At 40.4% G+C, this 23,934-nt stretch overlaps 2 protein-coding genes across 2 annotated transcripts; both read right to left on the bottom strand.

Moving 5' to 3' along the window:
- Nucleotides 1-3,119: 3,119 nt before the first annotated feature.
- On the bottom strand, nucleotides 3,120-5,840 carry LOC120023448 (ATPase inhibitor B, mitochondrial-like). The gene is made up of 3 exons (XM_038967468.1): nucleotides 5,644-5,840; nucleotides 4,680-4,792; nucleotides 3,120-3,411 (listed from the first exon to the last, which is right to left on the bottom strand). The coding sequence occupies exons 1-3, from the start codon at nucleotides 5,710-5,712 to the stop codon at nucleotides 3,270-3,272; spliced, it is 324 nt and encodes a 107-aa protein (XP_038823396.1). The 5' UTR covers nucleotides 5,713-5,840; the 3' UTR covers nucleotides 3,120-3,269.
- A 2,053-nt stretch (nucleotides 5,841-7,893) lies between these two features.
- Nucleotides 7,894-22,968, bottom strand: LOC120023486 (CAAX prenyl protease 1 homolog). The gene is made up of 10 exons (XM_038967512.1): nucleotides 22,619-22,968; nucleotides 19,760-19,906; nucleotides 19,536-19,622; nucleotides 19,321-19,437; nucleotides 19,027-19,179; nucleotides 14,129-14,270; nucleotides 13,423-13,598; nucleotides 12,975-13,079; nucleotides 12,166-12,309; nucleotides 7,894-9,175 (listed from the first exon to the last, which is right to left on the bottom strand). The coding sequence occupies exons 1-10, from the start codon at nucleotides 22,721-22,723 to the stop codon at nucleotides 8,951-8,953; spliced, it is 1,401 nt and encodes a 466-aa protein (XP_038823440.1). The 5' UTR covers nucleotides 22,724-22,968; the 3' UTR covers nucleotides 7,894-8,950.
- Nucleotides 22,969-23,934: the final 966 nt, after the last annotated feature.

The following is a 23,934-nucleotide window of genomic DNA, read 5'->3' as shown; positions in this document are numbered from 1 at the left end:
TGGGTCGAGAGTTTCAAGTTCCTTGGTGTCCACATCACCAACTATGGTCCAAACACACAAAGACAGTTGTGAAGAGGGCACGACAACACCTTTTCCCTCTCAGGTGACTGAAAATATTTGGCATGGGTCCCCAGACCCTCAAAAGGTTCTACAGCGGCACCATCGAGAGCATCCTGACCGGTTGCATCACCGCCTGGTATGGCAACTGCTCGGCATCTGAACACAAGGCACTACAGAGGGTAATGCGTACGGCCTAGTACATCACTGGGGCCAAGCTTCCAAGACATCCAGGACCTACAGTTGAAGTCTGAAGTTTACATACACTTAGGTTGAAGTCATTAAAACTAATTTTTCAACGACTCCACAAATTTCTTGTTAACAAACTATAGTTTTAGCAAGTCGGTTAGTACATCTACTTTGTACATGACACAAGTAATTTTACCAACAATTGTTTACAGACAGATTATTTCACTTATAATTCACTGTGTCACAATTCCAGTGGGTCAGAAGTTGACATACACTAAATTGAGTGTGCCTTTAAACACCTTGGAAAATTCCAGAAAATGACAAAAGTATCTATATCCACAGTAAAACGAGTCCTATATCGCCATAACCTGAAAGGCCACTCAGCAACGAAGAAGCCACTGCTCCAAAACCGCCATAAAAAAGCCAGACTACGGTTTGCAACTGCACATGGGGACAAAGATCGTACTTTTTGGAGAAATGTCCTCTGGTCTGATGAAACAAAAATATAACTGTTTGGCCATAATGACCATCGTTATGTTTGGAGGAAAAAGGGGGATGCTTGCAAGCCGAAGAACACCATCCCAACCGTGGGGGTGGCAGCATCATGTTGTGGGGGTGCTTTGCTGCAGGAGGGACTGGTACACCTCACAAAATAGATAGCATCATGAAGCAGGAAAATTATGTGGATGTATTGAAGCAATATCTCAAGACATCAGTCAGGAAGTTAAAGCTTGGTCGCAAATGGGTCTTCCAAATGGACAGCGACCCCAAGCATACTTCCAAAGTTGTGGCAAAATGGCTTAAGGACAACAAAGTGAAGGTATTGGAGTGGCCATCACAAAGCCCTGACCTCAATCCTATAGAAAATGTGGGCAGAACTGAAAAAGTGTGTGCGAGCAAGGAGGCCTACAAACCTGACTCAGTTACACCAGCTCTGTCAGGAGGAATGGGTCAAAATTCACCCTTACTTATTGTGGGAAGCTTTGACCCAAGTTAAACAATTTAAAGGCAATGCTACCAAATACTAATTGAGTGTATGTAAACTTCTGACCAACTGGGAATGTGCTGAAATAAATAAAATCATAAATAAATCATTCTCTCAACTATTATTCTGACATTTCACATTCTTAATTCTGGTGATCCTAACTGACCTAAGACAGGGATTTTTTATTAGGATTAAATGTCAGGAATTGTGAAAAACTGAGTTTAAATGTATTTGGCTAAGGTGTATGTAAACTTCCGACTTCAACTGTATATACAAGGAGGTGTCAGAGAAAGGCCCACATTTTTTTTTACAAAAGACTCCAGTCACCCAAGTCATAGACTGTTCTCTCTGCTACCGCATGGCAAGCGGTACCAGAGCACCAAGTCTAGGACCAAAAGGCTCCTTAACAGCTTCTATCCCCAACCCATGACTGCTGAACAACTAATCAAATGGCCTGCCCTGACTATTTACAGTCTGAGGTCCTGAGCGCTCTGGAGCAGGTTTTCATCAAGGATCTCTCTGTACATTACTCCGTTCATCTTTGCCTAGATCCTGACAAGTCTCCCAGTCTCTGCTGCTGAAAAATATCCCCTCAGCATATTGCTGCCACCGCCATGCTTTACCGTAGGGATAGTGCCAGGTTTCCTCCAGACGTGACGCTTGGCATTCAGGCTAAATAATTGGATCTTGTTTCTCATGGTCTGAGTCCTTTAGGTGCCTTTTGGCAAACATCAAGTGGGCGGTCATGTTCCTTTTACTAACGAATAGCTTCGTATGGCCACTACCAAAAAGGCCTGATTGGTGGAATGCTGCAGACATGGTTGTCCTTCTGGAAGGTTCTCCCATCTCCACAGATGAACTCTGGAGCTTTGTCTGAGTGACCATCATGTACTTGGTCACCTCTCTGACCAAGGCCCTTCTCTCCTGATTGCTCAGTTTGGCCGGGCGGTCAGCTCTAGGAAATCTTGGTGGTTCCAAACTTCTTCCATTTAAGAATGATGTGTCATTGTGTTTTTGGGGACCTTCAATGCTGCAGAATGTTTTTGGTACACTTCCCCAGATCTGTACCTCGACACAATCCTATTTTGGAGCTCTACAGACAACTCCTTCAACCTCATTGGTTGGTTTTTGCTCTGAAATGCACTGTCAACTGTGGGACCTTATATAGACCGGTGTGTGCCTTTACAAATCATGTCCAATCAATTGAATTTACCACAGATGGACTCCAGTCAAGTTGTAGAAACATCTCAAGAATGATCAATCGAAACAGGATGCACCGGAGCTCAATTTCAAGTCTAATAGCAAAGGTTCTGAATATTTATGTAAATAAGGTCTGTTTTTGACTTCTAATACATTTGAAAATGTTATATTGCTGAGGATTTTTGTGGAAAAATTCAAATGGGTCTGAATACTTTCCGAAGGCACTGTATGAATATATTATAGGTACTTAGTTTTATTAGTAGTAGTAGCAGTAGTTTTTATTAGTTATTAGACAGTAGATTCTATATTATTCTTGTTACTATGTATAGTTTCCCCCCCCCCCCCGACCATCCTGAAAATGAGACGGCGCATCAAGAGATTTCATCCTTCAAATTTTCAAATAAAAATAAAATATTGCATACTCTTTGCCTAGTCCAGTCAGTGTGACACTCCGCAAAATACAGCTGACAATTTATTTTATAATTATTATAAAACGTGGGCTTAAAAATTAAGTTTAGTAATTAATTTAACATGGGAAAATGTCAAAACAGGACCCTGTTGCCCCCTATGGGCATGACGCCTCTGCCAGCTCCACGGACTGTCATCATCCTTCTGTAATGTGGCATCTCAAATTACCATCTTAGCATTAACAATATATTGAAAGCAATAACCATGAAAAAGTAGAACATTAACCATTTCAAATAATTGTTTTAATAACCTCGAGCATATACAGAACAATTCATCACACATACACAGAGCTGGCCCAGAGAGGCAATGCAGGCAATGACTAGGGGTTGGCAATAAAGAATCCCTGGGCTTCATTCAAATAGAGTGAGTCTCAATCATCATGATTCAGCTTCCTAATTTTCCCCTTGTGACGGTCAATCTCGCTATGCAGCCTCGAAATCTCCTTCTTGTGGTGATCAATCTCCTCTTGGTGGTGCTGCTTCAGTGCAGCCAACTGTTCCTGCTCTTTACGTCTGGATTCAGAGATAGGAAAGCATGAGGTACAGTGATGACATGAGACAGACTGCCACAAAGCCTCTATAGGTCGGGGAGACCGCCACAAAACCTCTATAAACACAAAAGCATGTGGACACCCCTTCAAATGAGTGGATTCAGATATTTCAGCCACACCTGTTGCTGACAGGTGTACAACATTGAGCGCACAGCCATGCAATCTCCATAGACAAACATTGGCAGTAGAATGGCCTAAACGTGGCACCGTCATAGGTTGCCACCTTTCCAACAAGTTAGTTCGTCAAATTTCTGCCTTGTTAGAGCTGCCCCAGTCAACTGTAAGTGTTGGAAATGTCTAGGAGTAACAACAACTCAGCCGCGAAGTTGTAGGCCACAAGCTCAAACGGGACCGGCGAGCATGTAAAAATCAATCTGTTCTCGGTTGCAACACTCACGACCGATTTCCAAACTGCTTCCGGAAGCAATGTTTGCACAATAACTGTTTGTCGGGAGCTTAATGAAATGGGTTTCCATGGCCGAGGAGCCGCACACAAGCCTAAGATCACCAGGTGCAATGCCAAGAGTCAGCTGGAGTGATGAATAACACTTCACCATCTGGCACTTCGACTGACAAATCTGGGTTTGGCGGATGCCAGAAGAACGCTACATGCCCAATTGTATAGTGCCAACTGTAAAGTTTGGCGGAGAAGGAATAATGGTTCGGGGTAGACCCCTTAGTTCAAGTGAAGGGAAATCTTTACGCTACAGCATACAATGACAGACAATTCTGTGCTTCCAACTTTGTGGCAACAGTTTGGGGAAGGCTCTTTCCTGTTTCAGCATGACAATGCCCCTGTGCACAAAGCGAGATCAATACAGAAATGGTTTGACGAGATCGGTGTGGAAGAACTTGACTGGCCTGCACAGAGCCCTCACCTCAATCCCATCAAACACATTTGGGATGAATTGGAACGCAAACTGCGAGCCAGGCCCAAAGTCCCCGCAGCATTGTTCCAACATCTAGCGCAGGGCTGCCCAACCCTCTTCCTGGAGATCTACTGTCCTGTAGGTTTTCAATCCAACCCTAATTTAGCATATCTGATTCAGCTAGTTAAGGTCTTGTTGTGCAGCCCTGATCTAGTGGAAAGCTTTCCCATAAGAGTGGAGGCTGTTATAGCAGCAAAGGGGGGGACCAACTCCATACTAATGCCCATGATTTTGGCATGAGATGTTCGACAAGCAGGCGTCCACATACTTTTGGTAATGTACTGTATAAGCCCCAACTCACCTGAAGTACATTTCCTCCTCTGCGGCCTGTTTCTTTCCAAGGGCTCCTCCTGCCTCTCTGACAGATCCTCCGCCACCCCCTCCTTTCCCTGCACCTTTGCCCAACTCACCCAGCTGGTACATGAGGAAAGATAAATGAATAAGTAAACATAATAACAAGTTACTCCTACTAAGGAACATGTATGACATTGGTGTGTTGTGTAATTCACATATTTTATTACCGAAAAAAATGTATGACCTTCAAATTGCATAAAGATTTCGTTGTGCAATGGTAAAGGCTAGGCTGTTATCAGCATATGCCGTATAAAAGTAAATGGTTATTAGTATTAATTGGTGTCATGTGACATGCAGCTGAATTAGCTAAAGCAAAGATTGAAATGGGAATCTTTTTGCATGTGGAACACTAATCTAATATGTCAATATATTGCAAAATGTTAGGCCATATGGCCTCACACATTGATTTTCATGCCCCAATGTAAAACGCCCTCCTTTAATGTTCACTTAAAAAACCTATTGTACGGAGTTGACAAGAGAACGTCAACAATGCCTTAATTTAAAAAATACCTCTGACCATCGTGTGCAACAACTGACAGCACCAGAGACTTGTTTCAATAACGATTCATAGGATGGACGAATTCAACCAAATTCCATGAAGACATCAGACCGGAAGTGTATATTTTTCCCAAAAATATGTTTTACTTGGCTTTCAACTAACTGGACACATTGAACTGCTTACAAAACAATTTCGCTTCATAGAATGCTGTCAGTATAGTCGTTTACTACAATGTTGCACCAGAATCTAGATGAAAGTTCCAAATATCTGTGAAACATTGACTGACTGAGTAGGTAACAAAAAAAAACATAAAAAAATTGTCCAAGGCCAAATCACTTGTTTCACTTGAACTTTAGACTGTATTAGCAGCGAAAAGCAAAACGTGGTCTTATCATATGTTGTGCCTTTTTACCTGGTCAGATGTCATCCTTAGCTGTGTGGTGAGTAGACTCCTAACGTCAGGTCTCAAAAATCTTGCCATTTCGCACCAAAACAACTATCATTTGACCATTTGCCCTTGTCTACCAAAATAAACCAAAACAGGTCCTCACCATTGTCTAAAATGGGTGTGTAAACGGATGAGCTGAGTCTTTATTATTTTTCTATGAAGGATCAATTAGATCCAGCTCAATAGTACCATCCGTAAAAACGTGTGTAATTTTTCATTAGACACGTTTTAATAAATGGCTATCAGTCTTAAACAACCAAAATGTCACTTGGAAATGTGTCCACCCCTATCTGTAATGGTACGGCCTCATATAGCGGACAGCATGATACCCACAGTTTGATGTGCATGCGCTGCGCACTACGTAGTGGCGTTGCCATTTGTTTATTGCATTGGTCTACTCCAGTCTGTGAGCAGTTCTGCTAAATTATAGATTTGTTTGCCAGATATGCATGTTGTCAAATACACAGTAGGCCTACACAACAACTACTTGACATTTAAAATAAGACATTACCTTTTGTATTTTAAAATGTCCAAGTTGTTGCACAGGATACAACAGGTCTAAAACAGTACTGGGAAAGTCTTACCTTGAGAGCTCTTTCCCAACAATGCAGTGATAATAATAGAAAATAGAATAACAAATGTAATTAAAATGAACACACAAGAACTACAATGTGAGTTAACACTAGAACGGAAGTATATACAGGTCAGTGACAGTACCTTATTCAATGTGAAGGGCAGTGGAGGCTGCTGAGGGGAGGACGGCTCATAATGGCTGGATCAGAGCAAATGGAATGGCATTAAACACATTGAAAACATATTTGATGTATTTGATACCATTCCACTGATTCCGTTCTAGTCATTACCACAAGCCCGTCCTCCCCAATTAAGATCCCGCCAACCTCCTGTGGTGAAGGGATACTGAAATGATTGAGGTAGGTTTATATATTTGTAAAAAGTGACTGGTAGTAGAATGTACATGTAAACAGGGCTGAAAAGTGATTGGTAGCAGGAATATATAAATACTTACAGCCTCAATTCGGCGGGGCATGGAATCTACAAGGTGTCGAAAGCGCTCCACAGGGATGCTGGCCCATGTTGACTCCAATGCTTCCCACAGTTGTGTCAAGTTGGCTGGATGTCCTTTGGGTGATGGACCATTCTTGATACACACGGGAAACTGTTGAGCATGAAAAACCCAGCAGTGTTCCAGTTCTTTACACAAACTGGTGCGCCTGGCACCTACCTACTACCACTTAGTTTTTGTCTTGCCCATTCACCCTCTGAATGGCACACAAACAATCCATGACTCAATTGTCTCAAAGCTTAAAAATCTTTCTTTAACCTGTTTCCTCCCCTTCATCTACACTGATTGAAGTGGATTTAACAAAAAACATCCATACGGGATCATAGCTTTCTCCTGGATTCACCTGGTCAATCTGTCATGGAAAGAGCAGGTGTTCTTAATGCTTTGTACACTGTGTATACTTGTAAACAAGAGTAATAGTGGATAAATAGATACTAATGGTAATGACAATCAATGGACAGCAGCGTAATGGAGTAATCAATAATCATTTTAGCAACAGCATAGGTTGTGTCTAAGTGGTTGGACCTGTGGATGTGCCTCGAGTCAGTGTGGATAGTGTGTAGGAAAGGGAGAGCAGTAGCTGTTAGCCATAAGTCTTATGGTCAGGGGATAGAAGCTGTTTAGAAGTCTGTTTGCTAAGTCTTGATGCACCAGTGTCGCCTGCCAGATGAGAGCATGGAGAACAGTCCCTGTCTCGGGTGGCTGGAGTCTTTGTGAAAGGCCCCCCAAAATTGCTAGACACTGCCTAGCATGTAGGTACAATAAAAATTAAAGTGACTCCACAATGACACAATACATCATTTACCATTAGTTTCTATTGGGCACAAAATAATCTGAAACAGGAAAGGCACCCAAAAAATTTGCGGTCACAAGCTTGATGTAGTCATTGTGTGCTATGAATATGGGATCAAATAACTTTTTACTACTTTAATAAAAGTGAATTGGTCCCAATAGTTCTGGTCCCCTAAAATGGGGGGAGTTTGTACAAAGTGATGTAATTTCTAAAACGGTTCACCTGATATGGATGAAGCTGCCCTCAAATCCAAAGCGCTGGAGTACAGAGCCTTTTGGAGCTCACTGTATATCACATGACTCACTACCATTACCATAGCAAAGGTGAGACAAATAGGACAGCTGCTGTGAGGGACTTTATTCACAATACTGCAAGAAAAGTACTGTATGTCCTATATCAAACCAAACACTTGAGTTTTGTGATGTGAGGTGACTTATAGCCACCCCAGTCCCCCAGCCTTTGTCAGTCAAACCTCGCACATAGGCACCAGAAGTAGAGAACTAAACAATAACACATTAACAGAAGATTCCAAACCACATTCAAATAGGTCAAAAGTTTGCGTACACTTTTTTCTCCTTTTGCAAAGCTAATCGCCAATCAATTATTTACAAGTACAGTATGGTCAGACCATTGTTTACAAACAAGTGCATAAAAAAAATGAAATTGTGTCAAAAAGAAATGCGAAGAAATGTAACCTAAATAGTGAATTCACTGGCCAAAGCTTTACTTAAAAACTATCACAAGTCACAGATCCCTGGGAAGTCACAGGCACTCAAACTATATATAACAGTTGTAGATTGAGCCAGTCGACCAGCCTAGGCAGCAGTTTATACTATTAATTAATTAATTGATGGCCCATTCTCTGTACAAGCAAAACATCCTATTGACACTTGATAAATCGGGGAGCACTGTTTCTTTTTCAAACCCCTCTAAAAATGGATTGGACCGGGACCGTTACAATACAATTTGAGGTTTAATGAGAAAACATTAGGAATGACGAATTCTTAGGGAAGTAAATAAAACTGAGTAAGAAATAAAAACCTTGCTGAAATATAATGAGCAATCCTTGATAAATGTGACCTGTACTAGTGGCAAGTGCTTAAAATAACATTAAGGCAATTATTTATGCCCACAATGGTTTTGTGTTTATGACATCTGTATCTTCATGTTTGCCTAGAATAAGCATAGACGAGATATCTTCGTCGTCTCATCAAAACATTTTGGTATTGTGCAAGTTCGAAATTGAAAAAAAGAACCTACTGGTGAGGATAAAAGATAACAAAAACAGGGCAACAGCAAGAAATATGGGGGTGGGGAGGACATCAAAGGGCCAGAAGTGGCTTGCGGAGGCCCTTGGGGAGAGGCAGCAGACGTGGCTCTCCCTTCAGGGCCCGTCAGTCCTGCTTGGTGCCTCCCAGGGCCCGTAGGCGCTCCAGGAGGGGAGGGTGGGAGTAGTGCCACATGGAGAAGAGCCAGTCGGCCACAGGGAAGCCCAGGTTGTCTTTGTTGAGCTTGATGAGGGCGGAGTAGAGCTCTGAGGCTCGGCCCATGCCCCGCGCAAAGGCGTCTGCCTGGAACTCAAACCTGCGGCTCAAGACCGTCAGACAGAAGGACAGGACCTGGAGGTAGGAATGTGAAACCATTTCAGTTTTCCTCAGTGAAGTGTCAGAGGTACTCTTAGCATCCCATCCTCATCTCCATTTTAACATTTTCTGTTTAAAGCTGACTTAAAAGGAGACCACCTGCTCTGATTCTCCTCACACATCAGTACTGCTACTACCATATTCTTATTATACTGCTCAATTTGTACACTCCTTCCCCAAAACAGATGTAAATATTGTACAATAAATTGTGCCTTCCTGTATTATAAACTCCCCTTTTCAGGACCCTGTCTTTCAAAGATAATTCGTAAAAATCCAAATAACTTCACAAATCTTCATTGTAAAGGGTTTAAACACTGTTTCCCATGCTTGTTCACTAAGAGGCCTTTCTACTGACTCTGAAAAACACCAAAATAAAGATGCCCAGTGTCCCTGCTCATCAGTGTGAACGTGCCTTAGGCATGCTGCAAGGTTACAACACTAGGAACACACAATCCCTCCATCAGTGCTCAGACTATCCGCAATAGGCTGGATTGAGGGCTTGTAGGCCTGTTGTAAGGCAGGTCCTCACCGGCAACAGCGTCGCCTATGGGCACAAACCCACCGTTGCTGGACCAGACAGGACTGGCAAAAAGTGCTCTTCACTGACGATTCGCGGTTTTGTCTCACCAGGGGCGATGGTCAGATTCGCATTTATCGTCGAAGGAATGAACGTTACATCGAGGCCTGTACTCTGGAGCGGGATCGATGAGGTGGAGGGTCCGTCATGGTCTGGGACGGTGTGTCACAGCATCATCGGACTGAGCTTGTTGTCATTGCAGGCAATCTCAACGCTGTGCGTTACAGGGAAGACATCCTCCTCCCTCATGTGGTACCCTTCCTGCAGGCTCATCCTGATATGACCCTCCAGCATGACAATACTGCTCGTTCTGTACGTGATTTCCTGCAAGACAGGAATGTCAGTGTTCTGCCGTGGCCAGCGAAGAACCCGGATCTCAATCCCATTGATCACGTCTGGTACCTGTTGGATTGGAGGGTGAGAGCCATTCCCCCCAGAAATGTCCGGGAATTTGCAGGTGCCTTGGTGGAAGAGTGGGGTAACATCTCACAGCAAGAACGGGCAAATCTGGTGCAGTCCATGAGGAGGAGATGCACTGTGGTACTTAATGCACCTGGTGGCCACACCAGATACCGACTGTTACTTTTGATTTTGACCCCCCTTTGTTCAGGGACACATTATTCCATTTCTGTTAGTCACATGTATGTGGAACTTGTTCAGTTTATGTCTCAGTTGTTGAATCTTGTTATGTTCACACAAATATTTACACATGTTAAGTTTGCTGAAAATAAGCGCAGTTGACAGTGAGAGGATGTTTCTTTTTTTGCTGAGTTTACTTGCACTCAAACATTTATTATATTCTACTGCCATTTACTTTATGTTCGTATTCTATTTTTTACTATGTATTATTGTTGTTGCATTGTCGAGAAGGAACCAGCAAGTAAGCATTTTGTTGGACGATGTATACCATGCGTATGCCGTACATACAGTACGACTAATAAAACAACTTCAACTTTGCTTTTTTTACAACCAAATCTCAATTTCTTTATGTAAATGTCATGTTTTTTTTATAAACTTAACCCAACCAGCGGTTCACGTTCTCATTGTGCAGTACGGAGACTCAGGAGAAAAATGCTCCAAAAACATCCAAATATGTCCTTTTGGAAATCTGAAAGGCTCTCAGTACAGTGATGCAGGTCTTTAGATGTTGTACATATGGAATTGTCATTGCGAACTTTAGCGGTAACGTAATACTTCATTTTGTGCGATACCAGCTGTTTCCCCTATCCAGCTGTTCCATTCTCTGTACAGCCTGCTGCTAGAATGGATGGAGAGGTATCACTCGTGTAGCAACAAAATGGAATATAACGGTGCGGATCAAGTTTGGAATGACAATTTCATGTGTACAACATCTAAAAACCTGCATCACTATACTGAGAGCTTTTCCATTTCTAAAAGATAGTGCTGAGCGATTAACTGAAATGCATTATTTTCAATGCTTCAGTTATTTGAATTCCCAAATTGTGCGATGTAGTAGGGTGTTGTAGTTTCCAACAGACCAATAATCGATAGTGTAGCGCAGAAAATGTGGTAATTAACTACAATAACCATAATCCATTGTGCGCCTACTTGTCCAGTCTGTTTCTTTTACGCCTGCTACGTAAGAGAGAAGAATATGCGATATGCGAGAGATAGATAGCAGTTGGTTTGCGAGGTCTCTACCTGAAAGTACATGATCTAAGTGATTGATAGTTGGTAATCAGCAGTCATAAAAGTATGTCTTATTTACTTTGCTGTCTGACAAAATCACAATTTTAGTATTTCTTCATAGAAAGCAGCTCGCTCTTTATAGATAAGATGACTAAGAATGAAATAATAAAGACATAATAAAATGTAATATAATATACACACAACACATATTTTATTAAAGTAAAGTAATATGAATAAATTATGGTTAATAAGTGATAAGCAGTAATGGGCAGTCACTACCATCATGGACTTTTATTAATTGTTTTATTTTGTGTTGTTACAGCATTAAACCCACATAATGCATTTAATGTTTACAAAAATAAATCTAAACCAAAAACTGATTTATTAAAAAAAATAATAGAACCAAACTCAAAAAGGACTCTACTAAAAGGACGTATTTGGAGAATGTAAAAAAAAAAGCACAATTCTGAGCCTTACTGCACAATGAGGATGAGAAAGTATAACATGCCATTTCCATCAAAAATAGAGATTTGCTTACACATTTTATATCCTTTAATAGATACTCTATATTGTAGGTTTAGCTGTATATTTCATTGGATAATATTTGCTACTACGCCCAAGGTATTTTCGCAAAACAAACACTGCACAGCACTTGCAGCGCTAACATCTAAGGCCTCCACTGAAGTGTATTAAGATGTTAGATATAAAATGCATTGTTTAGGAGATGGGAGTCACTCACCTCATTATATGGGGAGAAGATGAACTGGAATATGATCATCAAACCAATCAACGTGGGCTGGCTGTCATAGAAACCAAAGGCTATGAATAGCTCCTTTCGTCCAATCAACACAGCAAAGAGGAAAAAGCACAGGAAGGAGTTCATCTGCAAGGACAGAGGCAGGGGAGAAAAATGTTACCATTAACAAGGTTTCCATTCAATTGGCGACAGATTTTAATGCGAATATATATAAATAAATAAAACCTTCAGAAAAATAATTCACTCACCAGTGGTGTTTCCACCAAACGGACTTGTTGTGGATAAAAATCAGTGCGTGATGACAGTGCACACTAAATGTACTTTTTTTTTAGCTTATGTTATGTACCTAAACATTTTTAAGTTCAATGCGTTTCCATCGCATTTTCAACTCTACCGATAGTTTTGTCACAAAAACTGTTGAGTTAAATAGCAAATGTGCCTCCTCTGGTCTTGGCACCTGCGCTCTAGCCAAACAGCTCGCAGATACAATGCGGGTAGACTAGTCTACGTAATTAGATAATTCATTTTACCGACACAAAAATATCACACCATATCAAATGAACAAATGATCTGTCGGCATTTACAAAATTGTACCGAAACTCCGTTTCCATCACAGCTGTCGTGATTATTATACTTTTTTTACACTATGACTTTACTCGCATAGAAACTGTGGATGGTAACATGGTTATTGACATTTCTACATCAGCATGTGAATTTCCAGGATCTGCAAGAGTGGAATACTGGTATAGATGTGACATGCAAATACATATCAAGGGAATTTCCAAACAAACCTGACTGATGACAATGTTCTTCACAGTGTGGCCCAACTTCCAGTGGCCAAGCTCGTGGCCCAATACGGCCAAGACCTCTGGGTTGTTGCAGCCTTGCTTCTTGTTCTGAAAAGAGTTAGAACATAAATAAATTGATTTTAATGAAGTATGTATGAAACACTGACTACAAAGACTAGTATACCATCTTATTGGTTTCTATGATAGGACCCCTCAACAAATTAGATTCATTACATGAAAATTGTATTGTGCTGCGGAGCTCTAACCAAGATTACAAAAATGTTCGGTAATGCTGAAGCCGTGCTCAGTAATAATGGAGTGCTTTGAAGAAGCTTGTTTCAGCAATAAATAAAATTGAAGGAAATCAAGTTGCAGTCCTGAACCTTCTTTCAGTATTTTAGATTAATAACATGTTGACACACAGTTCTCTGTGTAAAGGAGTACGTCTGACCTTGGGCTTGGCTTTGGCCTCAGTTGGTGTGTCAGTCTCCTCTGCAGGCACATTCTCTGGCTCTCCGTCCTTGTTGAGGGGAGAGTAGTCCTCCATCAGGGTGTCGAACAACACTATGCGCTTGTTCTTGAAGAACCCATAGAAGTAAGCGTTACTGTGGGAGGAGCGCTTGGAACCTGGAAGAGTAGGTCAAAACAGATCATTACAACTAGGGCTGTCAGAGTTAAATCAGTTAACTTTTTGCAATTTTAGTGCACTACATTTTTTTGAATCGTGATTTAATTGCATTATCCGAAACATTCAAAATACACTGAAAACATCCCAAATAGATAATCTATAAAGCTAAAAACAAGTTGATATTGAGGTTAAAGAAAGTGTGGTTCCTCAATTTACCTAACCGTAACCTTAAGACAAAAATCAAGACGTCAATATTCTTGTAAAAAAAAATTGTATAAAAAAATCGTAAATTACAGCTTAATTTTAGCAAATTCGATTAAATGTTTTTAGCGCTTGACAGCCCTAATTACAATACAACTTTACTGCCCATATGTTACAGCGAAAATGTGACCACCTCCCACTTATGCCTTGGTCTCCTCAGCGCCCATTATGCTTTGGTCTCCTCTGATGATAAACAATTATAGATACAGTGAAAGCAGTCCCATCTTTTGGACAAAACTAGTTGTTGAGTTAATGTATTGTGCCTTACCTTCTACTACATAGACCTTAGTGAGGGGGAAATTGATAGACTTGGACATGCTCTCAATCTCTTCCTTCAGCTCGCCCTCTGGCAAAGGAGTAAACTTGTCAAATAGGGGAGCAATGTAATCAGCATAGATGGTCACCAGCACCTAAGAGTGAGGAAGAATGATCAGAATTAAATACTTTCGACTAATTTGACTATAGCTTAACCCATTAAGCATAATTAAATTGCTTGAGCCTATAAAACTGCTGTTTCAAGGTAGCAAGGAGGTGAAAGTAGGGCTGTTACGGTGACCGTATTACCACCACACGAGTCATGCCAGCAGTCAAATTCCACTTGACCGTTTAGTCACGGTAACTAAGTTTCTCCAAACTCTGAGGCTGCTGATGGTCATTAGTAGCTTACCAAACGTGCTAACTGACTGGTACTCAGCACTCTATTGTCCCTCTAATAACTGACATCAATGCAAATGTTTTTGAAAATCAAACACTTCATGAGAGCCCATGAGCTCAACATTTCTATAGGCTCTGCAATTGCATGAGAAACATAGTTGATGGCCTCTATTAAAAAGAGGAGGATCCCATTCACTTTCTATAGGCTAGGCCTACTATATTTATTTCTCAACTTTCCTAATATTAAGCACATTGCTTCGCTTTACAACAGCAGTATAGCCTACCTGGCTGCCATGAAAATGAACTACGGGAAAAGCGTCCTCCATTCACTATTTAAGTGCATAGATTACATGTATTTTTGTTCCGAGACAGGTGCATGATAATGGTCCATTCTAAATCAAAACTAATTTCACACATACAGTACCAGTCAAAAGTTTGGACACACCTAATCATTCCAGGGTAGATCTTTAGTAGAATAATAATGAAGACATCAAAACTACGAAAACACACATATGGAATCATGTAGTAACCAAAATAGTGTTAAACAAATCAAAATATATTTTATATTTGAGATTCTTCAAAGTAGCCACCCTTTGCCTAGAATACATTTCAATTACCAGGTGTGCCTTCTTAAAAGTTTAAAAAAAGAAAAAGTTAATTTATTTCCTTCTTAATGTGTTTGAGCCAATCAGTTGTTTTGTGACAAGGTAGGGGTGGTATACAGAAGATAGCCCTATTTGGTAAAAGACCAAGTCCATATTATGGCAAGAACAGCTCAAATAAGCAAAGAGAAATGACAGTCCATCAATACTATAAGACATGAAGGTCAGTCAATCCGTAAAATTTGAAGAACTTAAAGTTTCTTCAAATGCAGTCGCAAAAACCATCAAGCGCTATGATGGCTGTCGTGAGGACCGCCACAGGAATAAAAGACCCAGCGTTACCTCTGCTTCAGAGGATAAGTTCATTAGAGTTAACTGCACCTCAGATTGCTGACCAAATAAATGCTTCACAGAGTTCAAGTAACAGACACATCTCAACATCAACTGTTCAATCAAATGTATTTATAAAGCAATCAGAGGAGACTGCGTGAATCAGGCCTTCATGGTCGAGTTGCTGCAAAGAAACCACTACTAAAGAACACCAATAAGAAGAAGAGACTTGCTTGGCCCAAGAAACACGAGCAATGGACATTAGACCGGTGGAAATCTGTCCTTTGGTCTGATGAGTCCAAATTTGCCATTTTTGGTTCCAACCGCCGTGTCTTTGTGAGACGCAGAGTAGGTGAACGGATGATCTCTGTGTGTGTAGTTCCCATCATGAAGCGTGTAGGAGGAGGTGTGATGGTGCTTTGCTGGTGACACTGATTTGTTTAGAATTCAAGGCACACTTAACCAGCATAGCTACAACAGAATTATTCAGTGATACGCCATCCCATCTGGTTTTTGACTTAGTGGGACTATCAGTTGTTTTTCAACAGGACAATGTCCCAACACACTGTCATCAAGGCAAATGGTGGCTACTTTGAAGAATCTCAAATATAAAATATATTTTGATTTAACACTTTTTTGGTTACTGCATGATTCCATGTGTTTTTTCATAGTGTTGATGTCTTCACTATTACCGTACAATGTAGAAAAGAGTAAAAATAAAGAAAAACCCTGGAATGAGTAGGTGTGTCCAAACCTTTGACTGGTACTGTATATTATTTAGTACATGTAAAGACAACATTAAATTAAGAATAGTCTGATGGGTGACAATATTAGCCATTCACTTGTGAAATATGTACTATCACTTGTGAATGATGCCCAGCGTGTGCAGTAAGGCAAGAAACAGTGCATGCCTTTTGTGACTTTTTCAAATCATAATTGCACACATCATATAGCATAGCCCATAGGCCTATATGTATCACACCTAAAGTGGCCAGATAATTTTAAGAAGGTAAGCACATTAATCCACTTTACAACTGATGTAGAGCCTAACTGGCATACATAGACGGTGCATGAGTTTCAAGTTTGGGGAAGATCCTTTTTACCATAAAAATGCACCTTTATAATAAAGCATTACATGCATAATTACATTTGCGGTCACTTTTGAGAATGGTGTTTTCCTGCTATTTGATTGCATTTTGGAACATTCGCGTGTATAGCCTATAGTGTGTGCATTGCTGCGCATTGGTGTTTAGAAATACATTATCGTTCAAAAGTTTGGGGTCACTTAGAAATGTCCTTTTTGAAAGAAAAGCACATTGTTTGTCCATTGAAATAACATCAAATTGATCAGAAATACAGTGTAGACATTTAATGTTGTAAATGACTATTGTAGCTAGAAACGGCTGATTTTTTATGGAATATCTACAGAGGCCCATTATCAGCAACCATCACTCCTGTGTTCCAATGGCACGTTGTGTTAGCTAATCCAAGTTTACCATTTTAAAAGGCTAATTGATCATTAGAAAACCCTTTTGCAATTATGTTAGCACAGCTGAAAACTGTTGTCCTGATTAATGAAGCAATAAAACTGGCCGTCTTTAGACTAGTTTAGTATCTGGAGCATCAGTATTTGTGGGTTCGATTACAGGCTCAAAATGGCCAGAAACAAAGTACTTTCTTATGAAATTCGTCAGTCTATTCTTGTTCTGAGAAATGAAGGCTATTCCATGCGAGAAATTGCCAAGAAACTAAAGATCTCGTACAACGCTGTGTACTACTCCCTTCACAGAACAGCGCAAACTGGCTCTAAACAGAATAAAAAGGAGTGGGAGGCCCTGGTGCACAACTGAGCAAGAGGACAAGTACATTAGTGTCTAGTTTGAGAAACAGACGTCTCACACGTCCTCAACTGGCAGCTTCATTAAATAGTACCCGCAAAACACCAGTCTCAACGTCAACAGTGAAGAGGCAACTCCGGGATGCTGGCCTTCTAGGCAGAGTTCCTCTGTCCAGGGTCTGTCCCTTTTCCCATATTAATCTTTTATTTTCATTGGCAGGTCTGATATGTCTTTTTCTTTGCAACTGCCAATAGAATAGGTCAACCTTTGTACTATTGGGGATAGTAGCATAGCATGACATAGGCTAGTGCAGGGATCATCAACTAGATTCAGGCGTGGGCCGATTTCTTTTCTTGAGTGGATGGTCGGGGTGCCAAAACATACTTACAAATCATTTGTAGTCTGCAAACTGACCAAAAGAAGACCAGACATATATAATATTTGACTAAAACAATCATTTCAAACCTTGCTTACATTTGTACACAATCACATCTCTATGTTGGAGCTGATTTCCTGGTGTTTTTATATTTCTTCACGTCCAACAATGAAAAAGCTCAGAAAACACAGGGGCCAAATAAAACCACCCGCAGGCCGCCAGTTGGGGAACCCTGGGCTAGTGCTTTTGCAGTTCTTTAAGCCTACTCACCTTGTTGGCTGACAAAAAGTAGGCTAAATGTGGACAGTTCTTCTAACATCTTCAATATGCGCCTCGGAATTCAATAAGTGTCTGTCTTCACTTGTAGCTGAGATGCCAGTGAGAAGGACCCGATCACGTGACAGGCATTGGCTAATAAGAATTTAGATATCTGGGAGAGCCATGTGAGAGGTGCTTCGGAGCATGGCAGCCGGGAGAAGGGAATTATAATTATTATATTCAGCCCAAGTGCACAACAAGTGGCTGCCAAAAGGCATGGATTTTTTAGGGGGCATTATGGTCACACAAGGGGGATGCCGCCAGGAAATTCAAGTCCTGGTGAGAATATTATCAAGTGCTTGTCAAATTGTGAATGAGAGACTGATGAACTGTTCAGCCTGCACAAGAAACAAAATCAGAGCTCATGCCTTTCATGCGACTTTTTTGAAATCATCATTAGGTTTGCATCATGCAGCCTTAGAATGTATTAAAAATAAAAATAAACATATAGCCCAACGTTTTGTATCACAACTAAAGTTGCATAAGTAACTAAGTTAAGCACGTAGGAGAACCTGTTTCTTTGTTAACCGCTCAACATAGAATAGCCGTATGTGCGCAATTCCTTAGTAAATATCCTTTCTATTTTATTTTGCTACAGTCAATTGTATTCTTCATACTATAAAATAATAAAAAAGAATGCCACGGAATTCTAAGCAAATCTTGTCTACTAAATGAACTAGTGTAGCCCACAGCCATATGGCATAGCCATATCAGGGCCTAACATAAGGACAACTCAGAGTATGCTATTCTGTTCTTTTGAAATAGACAACATTTTCTTCATATCATGCTTCTTTAGACTGGTCTAAAATAAATCATGGATTTATTGTGATGGTGTATGCTATATTAAATGGATTTATTATACTTAAAAAAATGTAGATGTTCCCAAGGTCTGCATCAGTAGCTTGTAGGCTATGCGTGGAAGCCAGGAGATGCTAAACGTGTTTATATTAATTCACGGTCCATTACCATGAGACCGGCAGTTATTTACTTGACAATCGCCGGCTGACAAAATTTCATGACCGCCCCAGCCCTAGGTGAAAGGACTAACCAGAGAGACCCCCAGTGTGAAGAGCCAGGCGTAGATGAAAAAGAAGTCTCCACCAATCTTGATGATGTAGAGGAGCAGTGAAGTCACTGGCAACAAGATACACTGGGTCACAATAAACTTCTTCACAGCATCCTTCAGGAAGAAACCCAGCGTCTGAAAGAAGAACCATAGAAAACAACAAAAAAACAGAGACTATATGTTTAAAACCATGCTAGCGAAAAAGTGTAATTGATTCAAACTACGAAACGTTTGCCTGTATAATAAGAATGTTCCCAGAGAGTTTGGACATGGTACCTGCTGGTTGAAGCCATGCTTCTCCTCAATGACAAAGGTGTTGTAGATACTCCAGGGAAGACCAGTGAAGGCACTGAACAGAGTCGCAAGCATCAGAAACGAAAGAGACTGGAAGATCTGAAAGAAAAAGAACCATTGAAATATATGGAATGATTCAAGAAAATAAACCTTCGTAATACTGGACTGATCATTTTAACCGTGGAGCATTCACACACTTCATACTCTGAACCCAATCCAAAACGAGCAGTCACAGTCCCAGCAACTTTCCAAAGGAAAGGGATTCCACCAAGGAGCAGGATCAGCTATGAGACAACAACAGTGTTAAAAACACAAAATTCCCTCTGTTGGGTGATATGCTCTGTAAGCAGATATAGGCAGCTACGTTCTAATATAACAAAGTAGGTCCTAACAAACCAATGGATCGTTTAGTTGTACCTACCGTCCCCTCAGTTTCTGAATATAGTCCAGACCAGAAACTGAAGTTGCTCTTGTCCAGTTGATAAAGACGTGACTTCTCAAAGGTATCCGTGTCCATGATCTTCCCCAACTCTTGGGGCACGTGCATGGTCGACCTGTATATCCTCCGCTATGTGGTTAGAAGACAAGTTATTCATATTATTTTTCCATTCATATAGCTAATCCTAAAGGAAATTTCCATGTTACAGAATGACTAGTGGGTCTCAAGTTGCAATACAAAGATTAGTGTGGATTGGACAACCCACTCAAATCTCTAACTTTTAGATAAAACAATTCCAAACAGTCCTTTACAAGTCAGAATGTTGACTAAACTATATTTGAACTGACTCTGCCAATTGTCTTTGGGGTTGGTCCTTCAGTTGGTCTAAATTTGACTAAATATCCACAGGAAAGTGTTATAATCCACAGGAAAGTATGATCGAAACGCAGGTTTCTGTGGGGCTATCCCGATGTATTTGCTCATCAACTAAAGGCACGTGCACAAGACAGAAGTAAGTACAAGCAAGCAAACTAACCAAGGTCTTGCAGGAATTTAGCTACATGGTTTTGCGCATGTAACCGGTGACAGACATTTGGCAGTACTGGTGGTCTAAAAAGTTGACAAAATAATACTTTCCTGTGGATATTTGTCTCATTTCAACCAGCTGAAGTACCTACTGCACAGACAACCAGTAGAGTAGCTAAAATAAAATGTAATTGTATTCATCATTCTGGCTTGTAAGGAAACGTTCCATGTTTTTGTAGTGCTTTGTTTCAGACTGTATATCAACAATTGGTATCACACTGATTTTAGGCAATCCTGAAGACAGCTTTGTTCTTGGAAAAATATTGAGAGACTGGCAAACACCATTCAATTGGTGACAGATTCATGCAAATATTCCAAAAGACGCACCAAGAAAATATGCGCATTTTCCCACCAGTGGGAAGTCCAAACAGACTTGTCGTGGATAAAAATCGCTGCGTTATGACATAGTGCACAGAAAATCATTTTTTTTCGCTTACCTTGTCATGTACCGAATAAAAATATTAAGTTCAATGTGTTACCATTGCATTTTCAACTCTACCAATAGTTGTCACAAAACCTGCGTTAAATAGCAAATGTGCCTACTTTGGTCTTGGCACATGGACTCTAGCCAACAGCTTGCAGATACAGTGCGGGTAGTCTAGTCTACATGATGAGATTATTATGGATAGCCTTGAATTAAGAATATTTGTATTTGTCAAACGGAAGTCAAGCATTGATCATCATGTCACTAAAATAAGACCCTAGATATTTTTTAGAAAAGAGCATCAAGATCACTGTGCAATTTCACCACCCTGTGTAGTTCATCATAATTTATTTAATCTGTATCCTAATAAACTCCATGGTTTCTCCGAGTCATAGTGGGAGGACCACACACCATATCATCGCATTATTTCGATACGTTGGTAATTATATCAATGTTTCCGCATAAAGGCATTTCCACCTCCATTTCTTACCTAATACATTTTACCGACACAAAAAGATCCCACCATGTCGAACAAACAAATGATCCGACAGCAATTGAAAAATAGTACAGAAACTTCCCGTTACCTGCACAGCTGGCACAATTATTTTTTAAATACGTTTTGACTTTACTCGCATAAAAACTGGACTGAAACATGGTATTGAAACAATATAAATGAAACTGAGTCAGCATGCTGCTATCTAGCTCTCGAAATCCCTTCAGCCATTACATTCGCCCACATTTGGCTCCTTGTAAACGACAATTCCGACAATCATCCATTTTGAAGATATGCTGAAATGCCCCTTATCTTTCATGTCAGTGAGAAATAATCTTTCAAATAAAAAATATACTTACTGAAGTAGTTTTGCACAGATCCATACACTTTGTGCCTCCAGCTGACAAACTACACTTCCTCCCCAGTTATCTTACACCCAGATGTTCAGAGCATGCTAGATAGCTAATTAGTACTGGTGGCGGCCTTTGTCTTACATAAACAAGTGTTGTAACATGTAGACATGGCGGTGTGGGAACACTAATCCTAAAACAAGTGTAACTACTAATGTACATTTTGTTTTTTATTAAGCATTTATGGCTGATATGAAAGACACATTCCTTATGTTTCCAAAAAAGTACCGCAAGCTAATTTTCGCCTAAAATGTCATACCCTAACTGCCTGTAGCTCAGGACATGAAGGATATGCATATTCTTGATACCATTTGAAAGGAAATACTTTGAAATGTGTGGAAATGTGAAATGAATGGAGAATATAACACATTAGATCAGGTAAAATATTATTTTTTTACCATCATCTTTGAACTGCAAGAGAAAGGTCATAATGTATTATTCCAGCCCAAGCACAATTTAGATTTTGGCCACTAGATGGCAGCAGTGTACGTGCAAAGTTTTAGACTGATCCAATGAACCATTGCATATCTGTTCAAAATGTTGTATCAAGGCTGCCCAAATGTGCCTAATTGGTTTATTAATACATTTAAATTCATAATTGTGCACTCTCCTCAAACAATAGCATGGTATTCTTTCACTGTAATAGCTCATGTAAATTTGACAGTGCAGTTAGATTAACAAGAATGTCATATTTCTGCCCATATCAGATATGTCTAGGTCCTGGGAATTTTTGTTGTTGTTACTTAAACCCTCTTGCTAATCACATTAGCCTACGTTAGCTGATCCCGTAGAGGTTATTAACAAACATCACCCGTCAGAAGGTTTTATTGTCAATTGGCGCTAAAGTAGTTCGCGTCTATGAATGGGGCAGCAGCGGGGGCCTTGTGCGGTATTGACAGAGACAGTTACGAAACAAAGTAAACAATTACCTGTCTGTACGCAAGGTAGGCCTCCCATAGATAAACCGTCCACGAGAACACCAGAACAGCATAAAATATCTTATTTTCGATTGGTAGGTCAAGTATCGTTTCCATCTTTATTCTGGCCTATTTGAAGTTACCAAGGTAGCTAGTTGGACTGCCGCCCGTCGTCCACACACCTTCCGGTCTTTATTCAGAAGATAATAATTTTTATATTTAAATAACTTAGTAACTGTTATGTTTATATACGCAGTTTAAATTGACTAGCATTCACCAAACCACTCAAAATGATGACTAGCTCATTCGCTTCCAATTGCCATGAATTCATGCAATGGTATGGTGCAGCAGTTCATTTTGCTCCCCGTAAAACAAATGGTTGCACTAACTAGTTCCATGCTTATAGTGAGCAATAGTTATAGCAAAGATTTATATAACTAAACCAAGATAGACCACAGCCCGTCGTTTCAAATGGGAAGAAATTAGTCACAGTGGGCAGAAAAAGCAAGGAGTTGGGCAGAGCTAGCGAGATCCTATATTGGAGCGTTCTAGCATACATTGCGTTCATGCCTACTCTGTGAAGTTTGCGTGTGTAGTAACTCAATTCGCCTTTGCGCTCCTTCTAATTAACGCACGTTTTTAAAACTTTGACAAATGGCAAAGTCTACAAAACGTAGTCCACTCTGTTCGTAACAGATTTTAGTTTTGGGAATAGAAAACTGTATTGAGATCAAATGTTTCATCAATGAGCAGAATGTCGGCCAAAATCCATCTCGTTCCATCTTCTCCCACCGCGGCCACTGGGCTTCCTCTCACTACCATATTTTGCAGTGAGTGGAAACACCAAGCGCTTGCTTCACATTTATACATCCGGTGAAATATCTGTTTCATTTTTCTATCTGTGGTAAAAGCGTCATTTTGCAGGCACTACAAGGAAGTATTTGTTTAACTAACCCAAGATTGACCATAGCCTGTCGTTTCCAATGGGAACCAATCTCAAATCTCAGCTCACTGGTCACCATTGCAACACTCACCCATAGCACGCATTCCAGCAGGTATATTTCACTGGTCACCCCCAAAGCCAATTTCTATTTGGCCGCCTTTCCTTCCAGTTCTCTGCTGCCAATGACTGGAACGAATTGCAAAAATCACTAAAGCTGGAGACTCATATCTCCCTCATCAGCATCAGCTGTCAGAGCAGCTCACAGATCATTGCACCTGTACATAACCCATCTGTAAATAGCCCATCCAACTACCTCATCCCCATATTGTTATTTTTTATTTTTTGCTCCTTTGCACATTCATCTTCTGCACATCTATCACTCCAG

The sequence above is a fragment of the Salvelinus namaycush genome, chromosome 28, assembly GCF_016432855.1.
Source record: "Salvelinus namaycush isolate Seneca chromosome 28, SaNama_1.0, whole genome shotgun sequence".
Lineage (NCBI taxonomy): Eukaryota > Metazoa > Chordata > Actinopteri > Salmoniformes > Salmonidae > Salvelinus > Salvelinus namaycush.
The sequence above is the reverse complement of the archived record's forward strand: the minus strand, read 5'-3'. Positions and strand labels throughout refer to the sequence as shown.

Bases quoted from the DNA above. Each gene is read 5' to 3' on its own strand.
- LOC120023486 (XM_038967512.1), bottom strand. From the start codon at position 22,723: ATGGAAACGATACTTGACCTACCAATCGAAAATAAGATATTTTATGCT. The intron at 19,623-19,759 runs GTAGGTACAACT...GTTGTCTCATAG, and splicing joins ATTCAGAAACTGAGGGGACG to CTGATCCTGCTCCTTGGTGG. The intron at 19,180-19,320 runs GTACCATGTCCA...TTCTTCTTTCAG, and splicing joins AGCATGGCTTCAACCAGCAG to ACGCTGGGTTTCTTCCTGAA.
- LOC120023448 (XM_038967468.1), bottom strand. From the start codon at position 5,712: ATGGCAAGATTTTTGAGACCTGACGTTAGGAGTCTACTCACCACACAG. The intron at 4,793-5,643 runs GTAAAAAGGCAC...CTCATGTACCAG, and splicing joins TAAGGATGACATCTGACCAG to CTGGGTGAGTTGGGCAAAGG. The intron at 3,412-4,679 runs GTGAGTTGGGGC...CTCTGAATCCAG, and splicing joins GAGGAGGAAATGTACTTCAG to ACGTAAAGAGCAGGAACAGT.